Here is a 20,970-nt window from a genome sequence, read left to right as displayed (position 1 = left end):
GCAAAATACAAACTTTTCTTATCAATAATTTTAACTTATTCCTGTACGTTTATTTCAGACACTGAAAATTTGGATAAAATAGTGAAAAGTTGCTTCGCTGCTAAAACAGAAAAAAATCTGCGAACAAATATAGTTGAGATTGCTATCAAAAGGAAATATATGAAAAGTGTCAATTTTACGCCTTATAAAAAATTCACGTTTTTATCATTTAATACTTTTCACTCGTATATGGAAAAAAAATTATACATAGATTATGTTAAATTTTTTCAAGAAATCTTACATAAATAAGCCATATTAGTTTTTAATTTTTAACATCAATCAACAAATAAGACTTTTGAAATAATAGGACATTCGTATGGACAATCTTACAATATTTGACAAATACTTATGTCCTATTTAATAAGTAACAAGATGTCAGTCTGTATATTTACATCCAAAATTTCTGGACTAATCGTTAAAAAAATTTTGAGGGATGTTTTACATAGGTCCGATGAAGGTTTACCGCTAATAGGCTAAGGTTTTAAACACCCTCTCCTTATCTGCTTAAAGGATTTTTAGTCATAACAAAACTATATATGGGGGGAGGGGGGCAGAATCCACCCCTTGTAGGGTCAGGGCCTCTAGCAGGTATAAAACTTAATTAAAACTACAATGGACTACAAAGAAAGATACAGATATAAAAAATACACACACACATAAAAACATCTTGATTTCATATATATATTATACAGGATAATAAAAAGGACATTAGAGACTGTTTAATTGTTAGATTAAGATTTCTTAATCATTTTAATGTTTATAATGGTTCGAATTCGTTCACAGTATAATTATTATCGCGGCTACTATAAAATTAAGGTCTGTTTGTTGGTATATTCGTCTGTTTTTCTATCAAAGTAAATAGCTTAAATTATGTGCTTTCATATTGTAATAGTTTACTAGTGGCTTCGCCCCGAGACCTTCTGCTTCAGATAGACAGCCGGACGGATATACAGACAAACGGACATACAGACGGACGGACAGCTGGACGGACAGAAAGGCGGATAGACAGACAGACAGACAGTCAGACACGTTCTACTTTGTATTATAGAAAACAATTTACTGTCCTTTTTTCCTAAAAATTGTTAATACCTGAAATCACTTGGACAGTACTTGCTGTAATTGTTATCAATAAGGGAAGTGTAAAAACAAATAAATGATTTAATATTAGCTTTTTTCAACCTTAGTAGCATTAATGTATAAATATACTTTTTAATTCGAGTCATTGAAAGAGCCATGACAGACTTTAGAGACAGTGTTTAGCAAAATAAAATAAAATTTTCAGGTAAATAATTAAAAATTAAATAAATCGTTGACAGTAAATTTGTATTATAGTATTTTATAGTAAAATAACAATAAACTTTAATACAGTAGTATGCTTGGCATTGTTACGGTATATTATTTCAATGCATTTAAGAACGTGTGCTTGTATGTTCACATGTATGTTGTATGCTTAGAGACTGTAATGCTACAAACTGTTTGACAGCCATACTCACAGACAAATAATTTTTGTACAGTAGCTTTGTGACACAAAATTCACCAACTTTTCTATCCTTTTATAAAATTAGCTAAATAATAAAACTAACTACATTAAGGAAATACAAAATTTATTATGTTCTATGATGATACTAAATGTTGTAAGACGTATTAGGCTTGAGAAAATAGTGTTCCTACGGTATAACATAAATTAAGCAACTTTTTGGCCCACTATAAATAACTTGTAGATTTTCTAGGGGGTTATTTATTATGCTTGACTCCCCTCTCAAAAAAAATGATTAAAACCTGCAAGGGACCTTTATGAAGCAAAACTTCTTGAAAAGTGTTACCTAATCGTCGGTATGAAAAACAAACGAACATACATATTGTACCTTATTTATGCAATGATAAAAAGTTAAAACCTAAACATTTAAGACGTTACTCATAAGTGGTAAGATAGATATTAGTTAAAAACAAACGCTATTAGATTTTTTGCGCTGTTATTAGGGAACCCCTGGGAAAATTACGAAATATAAAATCTTATAGAATGATAATTCACATGGACTGATGCATAACAGGGTTATAAATCAGCGGTTGACTATTTAAGCCTCACCGAAATTTTTTTTGGAAATATTCATTTTTTTTTAGTTGATACATGGATCCTAAGAGAAAACCCACATTTATAACAATCTTACCCTCTTCTTATATTAATATTATTGTTGAAAAAATTATACATTTTAAGATTGTATTAAACATTCAAGATTTAGTAAAATCCTCAAATTATTTTGCTAATTAGTGAGAAAAAGTGTTTAAAAATTTTGAGGCTAAGTATAATTTTCTGTCCAATGTCCCATCCTTGGCTGAAAGGATTAAAACCAACTAAAATAGATAGGATTTGTTTTGACATTCCCTACTTTAATCTACTTATGATATACTCCACCTTATTATATTTTCTTGAATAATAAGATAATATAAAATTACATAAACATCTCCTACTGCCCTTGAATTATTATTAAGGAAAATTTTATAATAATCAGTTTGAATTAATTAAATTTTATGTGCAACACTGTTTTTTTTACACAGAACAAACTTTTTTTCGTATATATTCACTAAATTAAGATTGTATAATGATAAATTATCAAAATATCATTCAATCAATACAATAAATCAAAAACACCAAAAATTGAAATTAAAAAAAAACTACATCATTACCGTATTTGAAAACCCTCTTAGCCTGAACAAAGGCTGGGTTCGGCTCTTTTTTCTCGTGATTATGGTTATTTTGATGGTGGCGGCATTGGCACTTTGGCTTTCCGCCATTTTCCCCGCCATTATGATTATGCTCATGCGAATCACCGCCGCCCGCCGACGACGAAAAATGATTATGTGAATGATCGTTATTTCTATTGCTATTTTGTTGTCCACTCTCGCCGTAATTATCACTCTTTTTTAGGAAAAATTCTGAAGCGGTTGTAAAGTTTTTAACCTTAACGGGGCTTAACGGCCGGCCCTCGCGAAAAGAACCGTCACTTCTACGTTGCATTAACCCATTTCTGTTGTCATTTTCATTTGCCTGGCCGTTGAACCTAAACGGACTGTCTGTATTGCGCAGCGGATTGTACTTTTGCCGACCGCTTTGGCCAAAGCCAGGCGGCGGTGACGGCGATGTGGTAAAGTTTCTATTAGAGCGGCGGTGGCGGTTTGACGGACTGTGTCGCCGATATTGTCCCATTACACTGTCTGGCCGCATTATCGGATCGTTACTGCTGTTATTGTTGGCCAGGGAGGACGTTGGCGGCTTCGAGGGAAAACTTGTGATTTTCTCCGCATCCTGGGCGAAAAACTGATTGGAAAACATTCCAGGGCTGCGGCTGCTATGGCGGTTCCTGCGGCTGCGCGGCGGAACAACGACGTAATTCCACGCTGTGCCCTCAATTGTGGCGGGTTGCAACGGTGCGGCTGCCTAGCCCTCCGGTGCAGCTATTATCACTAATTGCAATTTCTAGCGGTTGAAAATCCTCTCCCTAATTTTTTGGCGGATTTTTTTTCAACGTTTCCGCATTTTTACTGCAGGTCTAAACTTTCCTAAAGCCGCAGGGTAAGATATTTTTGGTTTAGAGTTTCTAGAAAATCATTTTAGAGCACACTATATGTGTCTTTATTGCCTCAAGTAAAACTATACATTTTTGTTATAGCTTATAAATTGTTTTTATATAATAAAAGTAGAAAATGAAGATGTAATTAAAATCAGGGATTTTAAGGACCAGGCAATGTACGGGAACTTCAGGAATAAGACAATGTAGGATTAATCCATGTTGATCTTTAATGAAGACAAACAAAATTGGCCCTTCTTTGGATTAAAATAATTCAATAAAAAGTTTTAAAAATACTGATATTTTGAACCAACCAAGCAAGGTTTAATCAAAGTATTCAAAGTTTGTAGAACAACGAATGAGATATCATATTTCTAAAACTTTGGGAACGTGTATAATTTACAGTATAATGTACCTTCCATTCCTTATAAAAATCTGTTTATAGCTAACTTTATTTCTATGTTACTTAATTCTAAATTCAGTTCTTTCTTAGAAATTTCCTTATATAACTATTTCAATTGTATCAAACAATTGCTTTGTAAATGCTTTTAAGAAAAGTAAGATAAGAGACCAGAATTTTTTTTAAAAAATGAATAGAAACGGTCTATTCAAAATCTATTAATATGTTATAATTCTAACAAATTTCCAAGGAAATAATGACCGACCACTATGTGCTTTCCCTTTAAGTGCCCAGCGAGCACAGAACCCCACCACCCTAATAAAAAGTTAAAAAACAAACAGGAAAAACAACCATCCCCCGTCTTATTAAAAAATGGTAGGCTTTCTGTGCTCGACTAGGCACTTTACAGGAAACAACAAAATACGCTGGTTTTAGTCTATGTTGATATAATATCAAATCATAAGTTTCTTATAGAGAATGAATCTATATATCCCTTTTATGAGTGACTTACTTACGTACTTACAATCTATCTGCACATATGGTAGCTGGCAAAATTTAGGGTGTTCATGCACTTCCGCATATTAGCATACTTTTGTTTAATTTTCACAATTCACATATTATTTAAATTATTAAATATGTGTGTTTAGAAGGGGAGTGTATTTACACCAATCCCTCCCCCTGGCAATAAAAAAACATCCCCATTGTTGTCTGTATTACATCATAGAAGTTTGATTCTGGATTAAGTGTGGTTGTCAAAAATCAGATGAAGCTTCGCTCACCCATATGGAAAATTATGTATTTCTGAAAATTGTATAATGTGTCATATTAGCGGAAATGAATTCACACCAAAATTTAGTTTCTATTTTTATATTGGATGTAAAATATATGTGGATACTATGACAGGGGAAAATATCGCCAATTTAAGGTTGCTATTTTTCCTGTCATGTATTGGTCAGTTCTTTCATCCAGTAGGAGAAGAGGAGATTTGGTAAAGGGAAAGGGTCATTATTTTATTCCGCTAAAAGTTTTACTTTATTAGAGTACATGATAATCTGGTGTAAGATCCAGGTAATAATAAATCCATTATTTCTATATCTTTATAATCGGTGAGATAACAGGGATATACTATTTGAAGAAAAATAAATAATTTTTTTTTATGATTCTAATTAATTTAAGTAGAATGCTAAATAATTTTTGAGGTGTCATGTTTATGTCCCTTTCTTTACGACTTTTACTTTTATTGGTAGTGATAAAATCAAAGCATCCCCATCGCTATATTTAAGAATTAATCCATTGTTTGGCTTTTGTATTTCAAGCTGTTTGACCGTCAAATCACTACTACTTTGCCTCGGACTTAATATTATTTTGTTATTTTACTATTGAAACCAACTACATTATAGAACAGTAGTTGTTCGTAGATATGATTTTATTCGAACCGCTTTTATGGACGTTTTCATCCTTATCTTATTAACAACAACAAAAATGATTGTATTCAATAAATCCAACGAATGTGATAATATGTTCCATACAACATATATCTGCACTACTTGGACATAATTGACCTTGTTAAGCCCAATTTTAATGTATTTCTTAACACCATCCCCGGAATGAGAGTATAATATGTATATAGAACAAGAAATATGATATCCATAGCAAGATAATGAATATACCTTTATTTACACCTATTACTTCAATGCAATGGATCTTGCTTGAAAATTAGTTAGAAAATATACTAGCAACGACCCTCTATTCTTAGTTAAACATACCGAATATAAAAAAAAACATTAATATAAATTTAATAATGGCATATCATTAATATTTTAACCATGTCGACTTTTTTTAAAATTTTTCAATTTATTTGGTTCATTATGTAAGGTTTTTATTTACAAAATGTTTTGAACTCAGTAGCCAAAATGAAATAGACTTACGGACAATTCAAACAATATGAAAGTAGCTATGCTACTTCATAATTGGAAGATGTACCATTTGAAATGAAAGTCTACTAGCCGGGGGCTAGGATTATAGTAACTAGTGGCCTTGGTCACGATATTAACTTTCAGAGCTGCAATATCAGGCATTAAGCTTTTCTATATTTTGTCTTTGTCACAAAAAATTATATAAAATATAACAAATGCCATAATTGGAACAATAAAAAAAACAATGTTGGAAGAATCTGATCCATTATTAACTTGAACATTACACAAGTGACATATTGGTAGGATTGTTCAGTTATTTACTTTGCAATTGAAAACAATTTGTAATTTCTGAATAAATATGTATGTTAATAATTTGTTTCTGAGTTATTACCTTGAATAATAAGGTGTGCATTTAATTATTGTTCGCTATTGGTCACTAATAACTTTCTCGGTAAACATTCATTCGCGTATTGTTATTATGTTATCAGGAAGTGTGCATTCATTACCACATTATTATCATAATATGTTTTAAATGATAAAAAAAAACAATTAGCAAAGAAGATTTGGCTTGTGTTTAACGAAGCGAAATAAAAAGGGGCGCTTTGTCCTGTAGTAATAGTTTGCGGTCCTGGTTCCGTGGTACTTTGACGGAAAGGATAGCACGTCTTTTATTATTATATCATCAAGTTATCGTATGTTATATAGATAGATTTTTAAGTTAAAGGATTGGGGAAAATGTATTAAAGAAGATTTGTTTTTAGAAAACGATAAAAATGGAAGCTTAATGTACAAATGATCAAGAATAATAGAATAATTGGGAAAACATTCTTTTATTCTATGTATTATACTAGCTGTTGCCTCCCAAGTAACAAATTTACTATAGCGTTTTTTCATTTGTTAAGAGATATTATTCTCGAAACAGACAGTCAATCATCGTATTTACAAAATTTTATAACTTAACTCTCTTTAAATGCTTGTAAAAATTATGTTATTTGAAGGGTAGGATAATTATTACTTACGTCTATGATATGTAATTGTGTTATAACATCAATTTTGACCGAACTTAGAATTCGTTATAATGATTACATTTAAGATAATCTAAAGATAATAAAGTTTGATTAAATCTTTAGATACTTTTCATAGCTTTTAAGTATCAAATGCACGTTAAAGAAATAAAAAGAGAAATAATAAAAATTCTCATAATAAATTATCCAATTAAATGTAAGTGGATATCATAAAAAAAAGATGGTTTTACACTTACATTACACATTTTACCAACTTAATATTCTCCATAGCGGTAAGGACAAATAGACTGACAATTTGACAACGCGATTTATTAAAAGAATATTACATGCTTATCGGTCAAAGAATCCACCCTATTGCATAAAAGTAGACAGTCATACTAAGATCTAAAACTAAACAATAGCTGCGCTGCTAATATATTTTTTATTCCTTGAATGAAAAGATGTCTAAGTTTTTTCTTAAATATGAAAGTAATCATCTGATTGCCTCTTAAAGATAAATTCATCTTTTATGCGCCGCAATTATGTTTTGTCTGGACAATGCAATGTGATTAGGCTTTTCAAATTTCAATGTGCTACGAAGATTAAATAGAGATTATATTTACTAGAATAATTTTAGCCTGTTTATTAAGTAATCCCATCAAAACTTTTGCATTATGAAAGGATTAAAATGTTGATTTCTAAGACGATTAATTTTTTTGAAGCCTTAGTTTTTCCACTGATTTTTGAAAATAGTATGATTCTTCCTTTTAATGTTGCCATGCTTGTTACTTGGTTAATTTAGCCTAATTTAATGCACATAAATTCTTGTTTGATGTATATTCATTCCGTAAATTGCAAAGTCTCCAGAGTGATTATTTTTACCAAAAAGACATAATAGGAAATATCTAAGAGATTTTTAATTCAGTGGGAGTAAGCAAAGGAGAAGAAAAAATTGTGCTGTTGAAATAATATGCGATTCTAAAGAATAAGTTGTTAATGTGTAAGTGAATGCACACCCACTGGTTTATATCCTAAAGGGTAACATTATAACTTGTGATGGATAGACAATAGATAGAAAATGCAGATAGTAAGACATAAAAAGATAGACATTCATACAAAGCACCTAGAACATTGTGAGAATATATTTATTAAGTAATAAATTGTCTCTAGAGCGCAGCTACTCAATGTCATACTTTGTTGACTTTATTTAACCCAAGCCATTACACAGTTGTTAATACAAGATTAAATCTTAAACAATTTCAGTCTAAATCTAGGGTAATTTACCTCATCATCAATTTATCATCCACTGTATGATCGCCTATGGTATTCACTTAAAGTTAGGTATGCTTATAAAATGATATACCACATAAGTAAATCTATGTAGAATATATTGACAGGCTAGTTTATTTACACTTGTTTTCACCAAAAAGCTAGTGCTGCATGGTAAATGGAGGTTTTTATTAGTCATGTCTATAATCTAATGTTAAAAAAATTCAACATTGGAACGAAAGCCAACATACTTGTTTTTAAATTATCCTTAAATGAGATAAATCTTGGAAAATTAATAAAAGAAAATAGGAAGTCTGCAGAGACAAGGACGATTAATCTAAAAATTAAATTTTATACATATTTGACTGGAGGAAATTCTTCTCAATTTAACTATGATAAACCTCAAGTGACCCAACTTAACCTAACCAATTTCTTTGTATTAGAACGTTACCGAGTGTAAATTATATGCTGTGTAATTTAAACTAAAAAAATTTATATTATATGTTTTATTTAGTTGTATTTCAAGATCTTTATTAAGTGTATTATTTACAGAAATTGTAAAGTAAACTGTCTGAAAATAGCTAAATTCCATAATACATTTAAACTTATTATATTTGTAGAGATTAAACTGTAAATCATTTTAGATTTATATATTTAATTTTCTACAATTGAAAACCTGTGTCCGTGTTTTAATTTTTTCCCGCGAAAGTTATGGGAACTACTGTAGTTAAACTAATAAGTCTATAATTATTTGCAATCAAAAAACTTAAAATTTTATTATTGTCTTTAAAAGATTTCTTTTTGTACTGTTAAATGTTTTTTTTTATTTTAAATATTGTGCTTTTATTCTTCATTAACCGAGATAACGGAAATTAAGAAGGTTTCTTAATAATACTTGTTTCAGAACCTAGTAATAGTGTCTAACTTTTTATCTTTGTGACGTAACAAAAATTTATCTCTTTTTTAGGGGTTTCCTTTCCCACCTCCCCTCTCATCCTTCGATTTTTGTTACGTCACAAAGATAAAAAGTTAGACACTATTACTAGGTTCCATTGTCTACAAACTTGAAAAAAGATTCCTGGTTTAATAAAGTATGATAATGAAAGCAATATCCTGAAAAAGAGCGCATAAACGACTTATTAACATATGACAGTATGAACAATATGATTTATTTTTGAAGAGTGAAGGTACCCTCTCTAAAAATAGTTAAAACCTTCCCCATTTTAAAGATTATAAAAAAACATTCGGTTTACATACTGTCAAAACTTGCTAAAAGAGAAGCTGCACTCTAACAATATAAACATAAAATCATTGAAGCAACGATAAAGTCATCATCTTATTGAAGAAGGGAAAATTAAGAAATTTCAAGGACAACAAGGACACAAATCAACAAAATTAAGGCATGAAATCTTTTAAATAAACTAGAGGCATTGCCCTTACCACTTTGTCACTCTGTATTAAAAGAAAAGAGGCAACGGCTGAATAGACTGCAAACAACTAACAACTTTGATTTTAAAAAATTGTAAAGGCTAAAACCATCCGGGATCAATATGAAACTTCCCTGAAAATTTTGTTCTCATTTGGTTCAGTGGTATCGATTTAAATATCAAGGGGATTTTAATAACATGTGAGTTATTCTTTTTTATTCCGAATAATTGTACCTAACAAAATTAACAACCATAAACAAACTTTTTTTTCGGGATAAAATCAAGAAATTAAAATCATAAGAGTAATGGTGATTTGCTTATTTTTATCATGCTTATTTTGAATTTAAATTGTAGAAAATTATGGCAATTAAATACTATTTTAACAACAATTTAAGTTTTAATGAAATTTAAGGTTAAATTTTTAAAAAGTTGTCAACTGTTTTTTTAATATTTGATGCCTGTTAAACCTACGAGCTACTATTTTATCAACATAAAATTATAGATATATATAATATCAAGTAAGGTTAAAGTTATTTGATGTATATGTTTCCTGGAATGACATAAAATCAACGGTAATATCAAGATCTTTTTTCTTTTAAATACTGGTAAGTGTTGATACTACTCTTGTAAGCGTAAGAACTTTTTTTAAGTTCACCTAATTAACATGAAAATTAAAGAAAGAACAATGTCAACGCAATCCTTTAAATATCAACAGTGATACGTCAACGTTTTATTACTTATACAATATACATGATAATTCATAACAAGACAAAATGTCTGAAACCAGAGAAAAATCAAGAGACGTGTTACCAAGCGATGCTCCCTTACAAGTTTAATATTCCCTCAATTTTTGAAAATTGTGATTAAGGAGAAAGATTTGTTAATCTTCCGTTGTCATTTATATGAATCCCTATTTTATATGCTAAAAGGAACACATTTGTAACTTTATAACTCCTACGGAGAGTTCTAACCCTGTAGAAGCAACTCTAAAAAATTATTATTTTGGGGTATTATTTAAAGCTTTGCCTTTTTGTGTTTTGTCATACTTGTTGTATTTAAAACAACAAAAGAGTCCCAAATGTCTAAAACATTGATGAACTCCAGCCTTGAATTATGGTGGCTGACAAACATCTGTAAAATAGTTAATGGCGAAAAAATACTTTCTTTTATTTTCTTAAGCACAAAAAACATATTTGTAATCTTTCTTTTTAGATTAAGAATGTTAAAAATCAGACTAAAAGAATTGTGCTGTCTTTAGAATCAAATACAAACAATTTGGGGGCCAGAGCTACATATTAAAATATAATTTCTTAGTAAATGGACAAAGTGTCTCAAAATCAGCCATGTGACGTCATGAAAATGAGGGAGATGAGAGGAGAAGATGAAAGAAAACCCCCAAAAAAGAGATGGATAATCTCTTATTTTTATGACGTCACATGGCTGATTTTGAGACACTTTGTCGAGTTACATTTCTTAACACGTATTTTCTTATTTATTAAAACATTTAAAAATCTATGAAATTACATGCACATTTTGAGAAATGCACAAAATTATCAATCTCTTTTTTAGAGGTTTCCTTTCCCTATTCTCCTCTCATCCTTCCTCTTTATGGTATGTTTATTAAGGGATATAAGTTTTCCGGAATTTTAATCTAGGGAGTAGATTTGAAATCTGCATCAAATTTTAAGGATTTTTTATAAAATTCGTTTTTTGTAAAATTCTTTATCTAACAGCGGAAATACATTTTAAGTTAATTAATTTTGACCAATAGGATAGGTGGATTTTAAACTACCTGCGCTCTAATTGGTTGAATGATGTACGACATCCAATCAGAGCGCAGATTTTTTAAATCCACCAATCACGGATGCCAAAATTAATTAACTTAATTTGTATTTCCGCTTTTAGATAAAGAATTATACAAAAAACGAATTTTATAAAAAATCCTTAGAATTTGATGCAGATTTCAAATCTACTCCCTAGATTAAAATTCCGGAAAACTTATATCCCTTAATGTTTATGACGTCACACTAGACACTTTGCACATTTCGCTCATATTATGATTGTAAGAGGAAAGTTCGGATCTACTGCAGTTCACGGTAAAATATTGCTGGTAAGCAATTTCCAAAAATCTATGGATTTTAAAGGCTGCTAGCTGCCAAACGGCTAAACGTACAGATAAGATCATGCCCGCACACTGTTTTAAGCGGCATAAGAAGGCCTACAAATAATCTGGAATGGCCATAAATCAATAATACATAATTAAAAAAGACCTATTTTACGCGTTTTTTTCAGTGAAGCTTTCCCTGTGCAAAATTGGATCTTGACTATTCCAGATTATTTGTAAGCCTTCTTATGCCGCTTAAAATGGTGTGCGGGTATGATCTGTACGTTTAGCCGTTTAGCAGCTAGCAGCCTTTAAAATTCATAGATTTTTGGAAATATTGCTTACCAGCAATATTTTACCGTGAACTGCAGTAGATCCAAAAGTTCTAAAATACATTATTATTGGAGTAGCTACGCTACTATAACTCTAAGACCATTAATTGGACGCAATAAATTGTTACAGGGCATAAAAATTCATTCTGGAGGCAGTAAAGAAAAAGACCTAAACAATTCACTTTCACTAAAACTAGCAAAATTAATAATACACATAGTCAATTATTCCGAGAAAAAAACAAGTTTTTTTGTCCATAAGTACAATAGCAAGCAGTAGCAAGATAATATTTATCTGTATGTTAAAAGACCAATAATAGTATTGTCAATAAATCATTGAATGTAATCATTCTGTTATGTAACTTAACATTTTTTTCAAATCAAAAGCTTATTTAAAATTACGACGAAACCCGCTACTTCGCTTTCTTTCCATGATCCAATTTTGATTTTATTGTGATAATTTTTATCTTAATTTGTCACAAAAAAAATACCGTTTCAACTTTCTTTAATCAGGGTGTACTTAATTATAATGCTTGCACTTTAGGCTCTTTTGTTTTTAATAATTACTCATAATTTGTTTTGTATAAGCCAAACCTCTCTACAATTAGGATTGGTACATCCATAAAATATAGCTTAGTAGTTAATTTAGACATGCTAGAATCGTGCTAACGATTTCAAAATTGAGTCGATGAGTCTTGTAATATTGAGATGCAACTTATAAAGCGTAGAAACACTTTAATTTAAGCCCGCACTTTCATTTGCTAAAAGTGATGACTAGTACGATAAGGTATAATGTAACTTGCATAGGCGTCCAAGGGGGGGGGGGGTAATGGGGCGATTACCCCCCCAATTTAAAATTTACCCCTACCCTGGGGATGCCGTAGGCACCCTCAACCATTTAGGAGGGGGTATTTACCCCCCCAAACAATTTTTGGGGGGTAAATACCCCCCCCAAAATAGAAAATCTCTAACAAAAAAAATTTTTGCGCGCTCCGCGCGCATTTTTAATACTAAATTTTTGATAAAATTTAAATTACCCCCCCCAAAAAATTTTACCCCGGGGGTAAATTTTGGGGGGGGTAAACAAATTTTACCCCTGCCAACAGATTTCAGGGGGGGGAATTACCCCCCCCCCCCCCAAAAAAAAAAAAAAATTTGCGGCGCGCTTCGCGCGCCATTTTACCCCCCAAAACCGAATTACCCCCCCCAAAATAAAAAGCTTGGACGCCCCTGGTAACTTGCATATCTATAATCAATTCATAGATATTTAAGTATTTCCTTTAAGTAATTTAATGGCATCAATGATTTACAAAGCATTTGTTAAAATTGTAGCTATAAATAAACTGTTTCTTAAAGTACTCTCACTGTTTAGGCGCTAATGTTTGTTGGTCCTACTGTTGAGCTTTGCTTTTATAAATATTGTTATCCTTGTTTTATGCATGTGGAATGTGGATGCAGTAATAAATTATAAAATGTATTTTAAGCCATTAGTAGCACATTTTCCATCAAAGAGCTCATCATCAATATTATTCAAAAGATCTATAAACTATTTTTTTGTTATAGCATATTTAGCTGAAAATACGGTTTTGATTAATTTGAAAATGCCTTAAATCTGAAGTTTCAGATTAATCGATGAATTAATAAAAATAGCTTTTAAAGTCAATAAACTATTTACATTTGAATTATGATTCATATATTTACTGATAGGCACTTGAAAGTCTATTTGGTGTGTCATTACTTCAGCAAAATATATCACATTATAAGAAGTAAAAAGAACAAATTTGTAAATTATTACTACAGCAGTAACCTTCCTTTTCCCTTTCTTCAAGTCTTAGCGATTACCATCCCTCTAAATCGTTTGCTAATGGGTTCTTTTTAGGATGGCTTCGAAACCGATTAATATCCGGTGGGTCAGAACCGGTTCTCAGCCATACTGTAAAAACATTAATAGTATTTGAGACAATTTTCTATAAATATTAAAATAAAAATCATAAAATTGATACCAGCTTTGTTCGCCAGGGCCTGAGGCCCATTGGGGCTAACAACACTGATTTTAATCTTATAATTTTTCATTTTGATATCCGCGAAAAGCTGTCTATAATACGATTCAATAAATAACTATTCTGAAGTGATATTAGAAATTTCTTAAAAATTATCTTTTTTATGTAATACATTTCTTTCCTTTTCTTTTTCTTCCTTGCTCTCTCTCTATCTATCTAATAAATATATATCACTATCTCTTTTCTTCCCGTCTTGCTGTGCATCGGTTTCTAAAAAAAACTTCATAAAACTGCAAAAAATACTTGAGCACAAAAAATCTACTAAAAACTCGAAAAAGATTTTTTTTTTCTAAGAATGCCTTCGATAAAATTATAGAATCAATGTAAAATAAATGATGTATTATGCTATATCCAGATTCCTGTAAAGATAATGATTCAAGCTTTATCAAATCAAAGTGTCGAGTAAGTTTAGAAAGAAATTATACTGTCACATTATAATAGGAAACAACTTCAGACCCCGTCATATGAACCATCTGACATAGAAACTTTATAAACAGATGAAAAATTCTTCTCCTCATAGCGTCACTCGGTGAAAGGGAAAAGCAAAGGGCTCTAAAATAGTTTTATATTAGTAATATTTAATAAAATGAAAAGAAAAGCATTTTAAAAATTATTGCTGAATTCTACTTAACTTGATGGTTTAAGCAAAGTTTATTTAATCATCTTAAGATTTTTATTCAAGATCAGAAAAAAAGTAATATGACGAGAATTTTTGAAATCTCAAAAATGGTAGGACAGTATGTTAAAAACTTTAGAACTTAAGAAGGAAAGAAGAAATCCCCCATTTAATAATGACCCACTTGAAACATAGTTGGCATGTTCTGATTGCACCAGCTAACTCAAAATGATTAAACTGTAGGTTTATCAATCCCTAAATCGCTGGATCCCTATGAAAAGATCCTAGGGAGAAAATAATTTAGTTGAAAATATCTCTATTGATACATTTCTTAGTTTTTATGCCATAAGTTGGAAAAATTTTAATGTAAAGACTTAATAAAAGCTAAAAGTATTAAGTCGTTGATTTAAATATTTTTCCCCCTTTTTATACTCAAAACTTTGTAACTATAGAAAAGACATCATACATAAACATAAACATAAACAAATAAAGAAAATGTCAAAGAATTACTTCGCTTATTTATTCATGGCAAATTCCTACGAAGTGTTTCGAATCAATTGAACAACCCTTTAATATACAATATACATAGAATTGACATGTTATGTAAGCTCATTTTAAGTCCAGAATTTATAAACTTTTGAACACTGCTATTTAATTAGAACGAGATATTTCATTTTTCCTTCCATTTTGCAGGGAAAGAGAGAATGATTTTAGATAGAACAATATGAAAAAGTAATCTCATCGAATATCTTCCAAAAGCATTTTTTTTATAAGAATTGGAGGTAGGATAAATTAATCGTTCATAGTCCCATCCTTTTTCCCTGATTTTTCATTTTCAAGACCAAAGATTCACTTTCTTTCGGGGATGAAAGATACAATAAGGTAAGCTGAATCATTAATACCAATTGAAAATATATCCTTATAGATTGTAAATGAAAATCAAGAAAAACTTATTCAAAAGAAACTATAAGAAAGTCCTGAAACTTTAGATTAGACCTACAATTTTGCAATTTTATCCTTTTAAGCGTTTAAATTTGAATAGGCATTCAGATTACTAAGACAAGGAAAAATGAAATACATAACTTAATTTCAAAATAAAAAAAATGTTCATACTATGCATACCTTAATTCTTAGACTATAAATAAAAGCAGAGGGGGAAATCTTAGATATGTTATTTTGGTGTTCTTTAATTGACGCACATTTTATTTTGTAGTTATTATACACGATAGACTGTATATATATCAAAATTAAATCAGCAATGACTACTTTTTGTTGTTGTTAAAATCATATCATAGACAGAAATTTTTCATTCATTATATCGAAATTAGCATGTTGATATTATTGCAGCCACGACCACATTTTTGTTAAAGCTTTATAGTCGACACATAAAATATTGAAATTGCAGTTCGACAAATGACAGTTTATGTCGATAATTGTTTTTTTGTTGATATTTTGCTACTTTTGCTTATTTGATTGCACATAGTTATTATACAATATAACTTTCTCAAAAGATTTATTTTTATCAAGCGGTACCTTATTAAAGCTTAAAAATTAAGTTAACTTAGGAAAATAAGTTAAAACATTGAGGATCTTATTGGCCTAATCCATAAAGATTAATTTAAAGGGCATAAAATTCGCAACCAAATTGTCTGAACCAACGGCCCTGGGACAAGGAGTATTAGATTATTCCTTGCTTAAAAAGAAGGTGACAGGCTCCTAATTTTCTAACCTTTTGTTAAATTACAACCAAATTCAATACATTGTGTAAAAAGTATGTTTTGATATTTTAAAACTCAATTGATAAGGGTGTTAAAAGCTAAAGAGAGAGATGTATCCTAAAAAAGATATTTGTTTGCATGAGTTTTAATGGATAATGCGAAAAGTAGAACATAGATTTTTGCAATTTGCGAAGGTTCACCTAATACAACAGCTCATTTTAACATTTCATGTTTTTAATTAAATCTTCTAATTATACATAACACAACTATAAAATACATAAAACAATTAGAGGATTTTTTCAGTAATTGAAAGATTTTTCAAATTGTTTTTGAGAATACATTTTCTCCTTTAGTTAAATAGTTAAACCAATACATATGGCATTACAAGACTATTTATTGTCCTTTTGAAAAAACGAAGTTTTTCTTTAATTTACATCAGTCATAAAAATCGTTAATTCAGTAAACATCTTTTGGTGGTTTCCCTTAAACTGGCCTTTGATACGTAACCACCTTCCCGTTAATTTCAAAATGAATTAAAAATAATTTTTTTTCTTGATTTCTTTCCCCTGCAAGAAGACCAATAAAACCTAGCATGACCTAGGGTAAAACAACAACTCGCCAAAAACTACACCCTAACATTATTTTCAAACCCTCCTCATAATTTACACAATACAATGTCCAAACCCTTCAAGACAAATAAAAGACCAACATATTCAATTGTAAAGAAGCTTCACTAAAAGATCTGCTTAAAAATCCTATATTGAGTCTTAAAAAATTCAAAGGGTTATTTTTTATAATAACATGGCTCAGATAGATTTATAATAATCTTGTGTTAAATGATGGCTTTATATTAATTTCTAAAATAATAATCTATAGAATTAATTTAGTTTTTATCGTTATTTTTATTAAACCAAAAATATCTTAAAACCTAAAGACACATCATTTGAAGTATTTAATTTTCACTTAAACCCAAAGTAATTTTATTAGCTTTATTTTCATTCACAAATCACTAAAATCCGTTGATTTTGATGTCAAAGTATTTTTTAAATATTTATTCACATAATCATTATAAATGTCGTAATATTAAGAATCAAAGATTCGTATGACCACTTACTAATTCTAAATTTTACACAAAATTCACCCCCTCTCTCTCACTCCTTTCCTCTCTCTCTCAGAGTTTTGTGTCTTCCCCTTTTCATGAAATACCGCTTTGTTACGCATTTTCTTCCCCTATCGCCATTCGTCCCCAAGTAAAACCCACACAGTGGAATTTATAAAGAAAGAAGGTGTATGAACTTTTTCACTTTTTATTTAAGATAGCTAGCCGGTTCTTTTAGTAAGTAGTAGATGTAAAATTTTTCATAGAATTCAGATATGCAATCGGTTTTTTGTAGACCTCTTATTGTTTGAGTAATTTAAGTTTTTTAAAAAAAAATTAAGTCTATTTTAAGGTACTAAAACGCAACAAAAAAAGGAAAAAAAATGGCCATTATGAACAAAAATAGTAAGATCTTTAATTTGACACCTTACTTTTTGAATTTTGTCAGGTAATTATTGAAAAAATTGATTTTTTTAAACCAACGAGAATAAAAACTTTGAACTTAATTTTATCATTTCACAGGTAAAAAAAATATGGGTTCATATATACTTTTAGAATCAGAAAAATATTACGAATCCATTGTAAGCAAAATTGAAAAAAAGTAAAAAAATACAAAATGAAAAAATGGCCTATTGTATTTTGTTGTACAGGCAACACTTTCGTCATCCCCTAGTTACCCCCTCTTTACCCCCTTCCCATTTTTATTCTCAATTCAAAAAATAAGGTGGTTGCCTGTATAATATTTTATAATATTTTCATATAATTCCTTTATTGTAGTTTATAAACTATATTGTAAACTTTTTATTTCAATTTTTCTTAGAATGGATTTGTAATATTTTTCTCATTCTAACAGTATATATAACGCCTATTTCTTATGCCTGGGTAATGATAAAATTTTGTTCAAAGTTTTTATTCTCGTGGGTTTAAAAAAATCTTTTTTTTCAATAATTACTTGACAGAATTGAAAAAGTAAGGTGTCAAATTAAAGATCTTACTATTTTTGTTCATAATGGCCATTTTCTTTCTTTTTTTTGTTGCATTTTAGTATCTTAAAATCGACTTAATTTTTTTTTAAAACTTAAATTACTTAAAAAATAAGAGGTCTACAAAAAAAACCGATTGCATATCTGAATTCTATGAAAAATTTTACATCTACTACTTACTAAAAGAACTGGCTAGCTATCTTAAAAAAAAAGTGAAAAAGTTGATACACCTTCTTTAGAAAAATGTATTTCTAAACTTGATTTTTGTTTAATAGATCTTTTAAACTAATAAAATATTAAAATAATTTGAAGATATACACGGCAAGAATTAAAGCATTTAAACCTACAAGTAGAAATTTAAAAAAAAAAAAAAAGCACTTTAAAAATACTAATGATTTTATGGTGGCTTTAAAAAGCATAGCCTCTTGAAATACATCATGGCAAATCGAAACTATATAGTAAATTTTAGGGTTAGTTAAAAATAAAATAATTAGTTATCAATACAACTTCTAATTGAAAATATTAATTTACATATAAATTTACAATCTTTGAAGGCAAACCGGTTACAAAAAAAAATTGCTGTGAAAAACGAAACTTATAATGCATCATATAGTTTTTTTCTAAAAACTTTTGAATTGTTAACTTTTTCCCATAGTGCCCTTATAAATCTTTATAGATAATTTTTATCCTTTATTATCTCTCAACCCCCCCCCCTTTTACGCAAAAGAGAGAGGGAGGGAGAGGGGTGGGGATGCCTTCTTGAGCTCACTCCCTTCTTGGAACAAATCTTACGCGATGGACAAGACGCAATTTTATTTGGTGTGAAATCACATACGCAGAATACCAAACAATATTCTTGTCATACTTTATACTTATAATACTAATTGTCCTAAATTATCAGAATAGGTTTGATATGTTTCTTGTGTATGTAATATTCAAAAGTTTGCAGCTATTACTGACTTAATAATTAGGAATTATCGGGGAAAAGACAAGTGAGGAAAATTAATCTTCCAACCAAATTACATGCCTAACATTGTGCCACTCATTCCCATGGCTAGTAATCTTTGGAAAGAAGACAGGAAAATATATCAAATGTATCTGACTAAATCTGAATTTTATTCAAATAATACGTTTGTATGCTTCGCTTTGATTTTTTTCCTGCTCTATTAGAAGTAGCTTTAAAAAGGGATAAAAAAATAAAGTGTTACGATACCGTTTTATTCTTTCGTTAAACTCTATGGAGCAAGTTCATTTTGTTAACAGTATAGATTCTAAAAAGTGTCGTTTTGTATGTCTACATTATGTATTTAATAAAATTTAAACCCATAAATTCATTTTAAAAAAAACTGTTTACAAGAAGAGCAATATAAATCAAAAATTAACCCTCAACTATTTTTTTGTTATCTAATCTATGTACATTCATTGTTCTAATTCTAAATGCTATATCTAATGCTTTTAGCTTTCTTTCCCCAGTTTTTACTTATTATTTGCTATTACTACTTATATTCGTACTTGTTAAACATATAATATACTATGACTTCTTAGAAACTTAATATACCACTTTTTCTTCCCCTTAAATGGTATAAAAAACTATATATATATTTCTTTTATGGGCGAGAAAACGAATTAAAGGGATGCCTTTTTACTTGTTCTTATTAACTTTATAAAAATATGCTATATACATACTTGGGGGGAGGGGGGCGCAATGAAGATTCTAAAGCATAGATAATTTAAATTAATGAATTACTAAGTTTTATTCTGTATAACTGTAGGCCTTCTAATAGGAAACATTTGATTTATATTTGCATTTAAACTAGAAAGAACAATTTATAGAAGCGAAAAAGGGTTTGTAAATTTGTAAAAGATCAAATGTGTTTATCAAATTAAAACTATAAAGAACAATAAGTTGATTTACAGTGACAATTTATAATAAAATGTTAAGACACCTTTTGAAAATATAATGTTAAAAATATAAATAATACTAAAGCCATTTGTACAAATTTTTGTCTGCAATAAAGTTAGTTATAGAGAAGTTACACAACAAATAATAATTTATCTGTTCCTACCCTCAATCCAATTTGACCTTATATGCATGATTGGGAATAAGTATACAGAAATTAAATGAAGCTAGTAATCTTTTAGAAAAAGCCAATAATATTAGTTTAGCTATCATATTAAACAACTAAGTTAAGTTTAAATGACCGAAATTTGAAGAAATAAAGTAATCAAACCCCTGACTTTGAAAAACAAAACAAAAGCAATGTTAAACTCTATAATTATATCTTAACTAAAATAAAATTAATAATTTAAAATCTGGGTAAAAATTATTTCTTTTACTAGCTTAGTATTTTGGGTTTCCTTACATACTCCTTTCTGTCTATGCAAGGTTAAGGAAATCCTAACTCCTAAGTTTAGCCAAGAAAATTTTATTTGTGCTTCT

General features: G+C 29.5%; 1 protein-coding gene across 6 annotated transcripts in view; it reads right to left on the bottom strand.

Moving 5' to 3' along the window:
* Positions 1-20,970, bottom strand: part of LOC145318889 (proton channel OtopLc-like) — a 101,459-nt gene that overhangs the window by 39,097 nt on the left and 41,392 nt on the right. For 2 of the 6 annotated variants that reach the window (XM_080160559.1, XM_080160561.1), the window contains exons 1-2: positions 17,377-17,545; positions 2,725-3,597 (exon numbers count right to left, since the gene is read on the bottom strand). The exons of 3 other annotated variants lie outside the window; for them this stretch is intronic. In XM_080160559.1, the coding sequence (XP_080016685.1) occupies positions 2,725-3,370 (646 nt within the window). In that variant the 5' untranslated portion in view covers positions 3,371-3,597; positions 17,377-17,545. Of the gene's footprint in view, positions 1-2,724; positions 3,598-17,376; positions 17,585-20,970 lie in introns of those variants that run through there. One more of the 6 variants, XM_080160560.1, reaches the window with a different exon arrangement.

This window comes from Acartia tonsa, chromosome 5 (genome assembly GCF_053477335.1).
Source record: "Acartia tonsa isolate MP-2025a chromosome 5, ASM5347733v1, whole genome shotgun sequence".
Taxonomy (NCBI): domain Eukaryota; kingdom Metazoa; phylum Arthropoda; class Copepoda; order Calanoida; family Acartiidae; genus Acartia; species Acartia tonsa.
Note: the sequence above shows the minus strand (reverse complement) of the source record. Positions and strands in the feature narration are given on the sequence as shown.